Source organism: Nicotiana sylvestris, chromosome 8 (genome assembly GCF_000393655.2).
Source record: "Nicotiana sylvestris chromosome 8, ASM39365v2, whole genome shotgun sequence".
Lineage (NCBI taxonomy): Eukaryota > Viridiplantae > Streptophyta > Magnoliopsida > Solanales > Solanaceae > Nicotiana > Nicotiana sylvestris.
The window spans coordinates 159011796-159018348 of record NC_091064.1 but is presented as its reverse complement, the minus strand read 5'-3'; the positions used below and the strand labels follow the sequence as shown (position 1 = coordinate 159018348).

Genomic DNA, 6553 nt, shown 5'->3' with positions numbered 1-6553 from the left:
AACCACTGAAATCTATAACATAAGCGCGGAGCATATCCTCCAATATCTGAATAGTGCGCTTGGACTGTCCATCCGTCTGAGGATGAAATGTTGTGCTCAACTCAACCGGCATGCCCAACTCATGCTGTACTGCCTTCTAGAAGTGCGAGGTGAACTGTATACCTCGATCAGAAATGATAGACACGAGTACACCATGAAGACGGACGATCTTGCGGATGTATATCTCAGCCAACCACTTTGAAGAATATGTAACTTCCAAATGAATGAAATGCGCTGACTTGGTCAGCTTGTCCACAATAACCCATACCACATCGAACTTCCTCTGAGTCCGTGGGAGTTCAACAACAAAATCCACAGTGGTATGCTCCCACTTCCACTCAGGAATCTCTAACTTCTGAAGTAAACCACCAGGTCTCTAATGCTCATACTTTACTTGCTGACAATTTAGACACTGAGCTACATATGCAATTATATCCTTCTTCATACTTCTCCGCCAATAATGTTGTCGCAAGTCCTGATATATCTTGGCGGCACTTAGATGAATAGAATACCGGGAATTGCGGGCCTCCTCAAGAATCAACTCACGAAGCCCATCTGCATTAGGCACACAAATACGATCCTGCATCCTCAAAACCTCATCATCTCCAATAGTAACCTTCTTGGCACCACCGTGTCGCACAATGTCCCTAATGACAAACAAATGAGGATCCTCATACTGCCGCTCTCTGATGTGCTCATACAAGGAAGACAGAGCGACTGAAAAAGCTAGAACATGACTGGGATCTAAAACATACAACCTCACAAACTGATTGGCCAAAGCGTGAATGTCACGCCATAAACTTCGGGAGCGCGACCGGCGCTCAATAAAGTGAACCTGGCTGAGCAAGCCTATTAGATTCCTTCTACCCAAAATCACTCATGAACAAAAGAGAAGACATATTTTTGTTAATTAGATATTAGGGAGATCATGTATTCAATACCATATCATTTCATTAGTTTGCAGTTGAATAAATGATTCAAACACAACAATGTCTCATCTGACTTTCCCAGCAACCATATACAACCCACATTATGTCTATGAAGCCTTTAATAGATACAAAAGAGTACAACACAAGTGCCGACAACAATGCCCCGACTATACCTCAAGTACAATACATAAAGAACAAAAGATGAATAACCCCGAAATGAAATGGGGCTCAACAAGACTGCTGGGAAGAGGATGCACGACTATCGCTGATCAGCACCACCTACTATAGAACCACCTGCATCCATTTAAAGATGCAGTGCCCCCGGCAAAAGGGACGTTAGTACTGTTGAATAGTACTAGTATGTATAACTAAACACCACCTCAGTAGAATGAACAATAATGCAAGTAAGAACAGTCATAATATAAGTTAAAGCATTGAACATTTATCAAACATAAAATAAGGGATAAGATAAGTTTTCAGTTAAATTTCCATATTTTAAGTTGGGGAAGTCATTAGTACCAATATGCCACTATTTACCATTTCGATTTTAATTCCCAATACAGTCATCACCATGTATACATCATGGCATTAGATCACAACCCGATCGGCTAGACAACTCATATGAGACATCAACCACAATTACGATATCAGCTACAGTTTTCCAATAAAGTCACCACCATGTATACGGCATGGCATCCGATCACGACCCGATTAGCTAGGCCATCTCATAAGAGACATCAGCTACAGTTTCAATTCCAATTACAATTTCCAATAGAGTCATCACTATGTGTACGACATGGCATCCGATCATGACCCGATCGGCTAGGCCATCTCATAAAAGACATCAGCCATAATTGCAATTCCAATTACAATTTACAATAGAGTTACCACCATGTGTAGAATATGGCGTCCGATCATGACCCGATCGTCTAGGCCATCTCATAAGAGACATCAACCATAATTATATTATTTCACTTGGCACGTTGGCCGTATTTCATATTCTACACTTTCACTTCTTTTAATTTTCAAGGATCACCACCAAATACCAACAAATAGAATATTTCAGAAGTCATATACCTCAAGTTTATTAGTAATGGAAACTTTAAACACAAAATGTTTCTTCCAAAGAAAAGGGACATACCAACCAGCAATAGACACACATTAAAGTCACAAACAAGCAATACACCAATTATTCTTGAATCACTCTTTCCCAACCACGACAATGTACAATTTCAACACCGGAGTATATATGATCTTGAGTCACATTGGATGTATTTATAAGGCAAAACATTTGTTAAAAAAACATCCACTTATGAGCATGACTTGAGTACACAAAAGCTATTAGGTAATTCTATTTTCGAAGTCATTTTAAAACAGTTGAGTCGAGGCTCATTTCATAATCTTTCTCGCATCTTCTCAATTCCTTGATACCAACACAATCATAACGCACTGTTCAACCCAAAAAATCCGAAAATATAATACATTACCTTACCTTGGCACCATGAGACCTTAAATTACTTAGCAATTTTTTTTCCTGTGCCTTACAATTAGCCTACCTTGGCACTACAAAATCTTAAATTACTTAGCGAAATTTTTTGGGGCCTTACATTCTCCCTCGCTTAGGATCATTCGTCCTCGAATGAGAAGTAGAGTCCGCCCTAACTCGACAAAACATCACAATACATATCAACAACACTAATCTCAGCATTATAGGCATTGTATTATCAAACTGATATTTGGACATGAACTACACATTTTTAAATCATAGCACATAGAAAATACCTTTCAAATCACAACCATTTGCTATACAATCAAGCAAAAATATTTTCTTTCCACAACACTTTCGGTCTTCGAGGTGACCTTCTCGACTCACAGACTTCACCATAATACTTAGCGGAGGAAATCTCTTTATTCCTCAACTTTCAGACTTGTTTAATCAAGGATTACAATTAGGTACCTCTCATAAGACAATTACCCATTAATTTCACTTTCAGTAGTTTTCACCGAAATGATACACAATTTCCAACTACCTTCTTAGACATAGACACGTGAAAACACCAGGTACATGGAGAACAATGATGGGGAACTATCATACTCATAGTTCGGGCTATTTCCTTCAACATTCCCATAAGGCCTAATGTGAACTATACTTATTTCACATTCATTATTAATTCACATAACATCTTCAGGGAGAAAATATTGAGAATAACCTGTTCACTCTCTTCAATTCTAAATCTCTACGCGAACACCCAAACTAAACCTTTGGCAACCTTTAACAATTACTCTAGGATGTGCTAGTATGAATATGATGATAAAATTTCCTATCTCATATATTTCATCATGGGAAGATGCTTCTTCTTTGACAAATTTGAACCTTCAACCCTTATAGATTTAAAATAAGGAGGAACAACGGGGTTCGAGATTTGGCTGGAATTATTCAAGAATCCATCAATGTGCTGAGCAGAGCATTTCATGAGGTTATATATCCTAAGAGACGTAAAGCTTACTACCGATAGCACTGACATGATTAATCATAGTGATGACATTATTGATTCGACAAATGAGATATAGAGCTGCCTAGTAGGCATTGATAATGTGAGAACCATGTACATGATCTTAAGATATAAAAAAATGAGTCATTTTAGACGTGTGACATATGGGAGGCATAGTCGGGAGGATAATGACATTAGCATCAATTATTCTTGGGAGACTATGAGTTATTAAAAGGGAAAGTAACAATCATTTCATTCCATACATGCCATGTTCTACAATAGTAAGCCTAAAGGAGAAATAACCAAGTAAGCAACACTAGTCGTCTCCTGGAGTGTAGGGAAAAAATCTGTTTAACCCGAAATGAGAATATTCTTGCACCCTGAATGTGATATGGGTTACATTAAGTTGCATTATGCTCTTAAAAATAACTAGCACAAGGAATCTATGCCACAAGCCCATGAGGTTGAAAAAAGAAGTTGAACACTTGTGAGATTATTATCATTCTGACAACTTAACTCTTTCTGATAGTTGATCCTATATGAGAGAACTAGAGATGTGACAAGCTTGTCTTTCAAATTAATATGCTCATGATATGTGCCAAAATCTGAAAGCTTCTAATTTCAACCTTTCAAGAGTGAAACCACTTAGCTAGGACACCTTAATATTAGGATGAAATCATGTATTGGTTAGAGTGAATGAACAGTTTGCTATGAGCTAGACATGTTTTTGCCATAATAACTCTCAAGCTGCAATCCCAGGCCACTTCATGGGCTACTACAATACTAGGCACAAAGTGATCTACTTACTGCGGAATGATCTAAGTGGACATGAAAGTCATACTGAGATGGGCAAACAAAAGATTTTTCTGTGACGAATTTGTGAAAATCTCAAATTTCTCAAAATCTTTATGCGAAGGAGTGACCCCTTTCAATTGACAGGTACACATATGATAGGTGTTGAGATATGCTCTCATGTTACTAGAGAGTGAAAATGATTCATGATAATATTCACAAAAGAGTAAAGTGACTTCCAATTATAGGTGTCACATACACCGAAGAGTAAAAGAGTGGCTCAAGAAGGATCTCAACACTAGGCTGCTTTACATTGGATTTGATACCACATAGGCAAACGTTTTGATGGTGTATACATAAGCACAAGTGAGCTGATGTTATCTGTTCGAATCAAAAGGTTCTATGAGAAATTCATCAGGTATAGTCCCTTGTTGAGAATTTAGGGAAGCAAGTGGGAAATATTAGCCTAGGGTTGTGACTTAATTCAAAGAAATCATTAGATAACTAAATTTCTCAAGAGGTTGTAAGCAAGATACTTGTGATAAAGAGGCTTCACGAATGATACGTCTCATTCAAAGAGTAGATGCAGAGAATGGCTCATAAGGTTGTTCCGGTCCTGTTCCTAATTCCATAGCAACATAAGGAGTGACACATGACAAAGTGGAACCAGGGTCAATAAGAGCATATACATCATGAGATTAGACAATTAATATACATGTAACCACACCTGGAAAAGCCTCCGACGTTTGACGCCTTCTCATAACATAGAACTTGTTGGGCCCTCTCGAGCTCTGAATGCCACCCCCAGCTATTCCACGCCCTATGGTCGCTATAGTGCATCGAGCTGGAGGAGGCGCTACAGATGTAGTAGCTGCAGAACTAGCTGACTGTGCAACACCCCTGCCCATGATCTGGTGAGACGAATGACAATATTTCTGAATGTGAACCCTCATACTACACTTGTAGCATACATAGGTACCATAGTGACATACTCCCGGATGCAATCTCCCACACTTCCCACATCGGGGATGAGGTCCGCTAAACTGACTTGCCTTACTGTCCTGATATTTACCCCTTTTGCATACATCATAAGCATCCCCCTCATCCTTCCTCCAAGCTTCCAATGCGGAAGTAATAATTTAGATACCGATTTGCTATGCGAGCCTTTGGAATTGCCCTAATCTACCACCCCAAACACATTGCTGAGCATACTCCCAACACGACGCCAAATGTTCCTTCCCATATACCGGGCAGACCGCGATAGGTGTACCCAACCTAGGACATTTATTCTTCTTGTGCGCCCTCTTTCCACAACCGTAACATATTTCAAGAGTCATCTAACATCTCCCCAAGTGACGCTCTTGCAAAGTGAACAATCCGGCTTATTAAAACCAACAACCCTATTTCATTTCTTAGATGCTCTCAATACACGATTCGGTGGTGCTGTAACATTGGTAGGAATAGTGAAACTTCCCCCAGCAACAACTACTTCCAACCCTTCCGCGGCTCGTCGCATCCTCCCAACGAACTCTTGTGCAATTTCCCCAAGATTTAATAGTGGGGTCATCCCCTCCTCATTGCTTTGAACTCGTGGATTACTCATCTGGAAAATGAGACATAACGAGGAAATTAGCTCTCTATCTTGAGCTCTATCGCACGATCTGAAATATCAAAGAAGTGTGAAATTTCCTAAATGTCCAAGTAACCTCCTCATTATATATGTGGTCGATAACACACCGATAAGGACTCTACTAGACACGGCTCCGAGACATTCTAAGGCACTTTAAAACCTTAGGCTCTGATACCAATTTTGTCACGCCCCAAACATTGGGAGCGCAACCGGCGTTCAATCGATTGAACACGACTGAGCAAGCCTATTAGATTCCTTCTACCCAAACTCACTCATGAATAAAAGAGAAGACATATTTTCATTAATTAGATATTAGGGAGATCATGTATTCAATACCATATCATTTTATTAGTTTGAAGTGGAACAAATGATTCAAACACAACAAAGTCTCGTCTGACTTTCCTAGAACCCATATACAACCCACACTATGTCTACAAAGCCTCTAATAGATACAAAAGAGTATAACAAAAGTGCCGGCAACAAGGCCCCGGCTATATCTCAAGTACAATACATAAAGAACAAAAAATGCATAACCCCGAAATGAAATGGGAAAAAAGCTCACCAAGACTGTTGGTAAGAGGATGCACGACTATCACTGATCAGCACCACCTACTATGGAACAACCTACATCTACTTAAAGATGTAGCGTCCCGACAAAAAGGATGTTAGTG

General features: G+C 39.4%; 1 protein-coding gene across 1 annotated transcript; it reads right to left on the bottom strand.

Annotated features, from left to right (window-relative positions):
• Window positions 1-415: 415 nt before the first annotated feature.
• LOC138875901 (uncharacterized) lies at window positions 416-5160 on the bottom strand. The gene is made up of 2 exons (XM_070154779.1): window positions 4980-5160; window positions 416-783 (listed from the first exon to the last, which is right to left on the bottom strand). Exons 1-2 carry the CDS (start codon window positions 5158-5160, stop codon window positions 416-418), a joined length of 549 nt encoding a protein of 182 aa, XP_070010880.1.
• Window positions 5161-6553: the final 1393 nt, after the last annotated feature.

Bases quoted from the DNA above. Each gene is read 5' to 3' on its own strand.
- LOC138875901 (XM_070154779.1), bottom strand. From the start codon at position 5,160: ATGGGCAGGGGTGTTGCACAGTCAGCTAGTTCTGCAGCTACTACATCT. The intron at 784-4,979 runs GTGTGGTTACAT...TGTATGTTTTAG, and splicing joins AACGTCGGAGGCTTTTCCAG to ATCCCAGTCATGTTCTAGCT.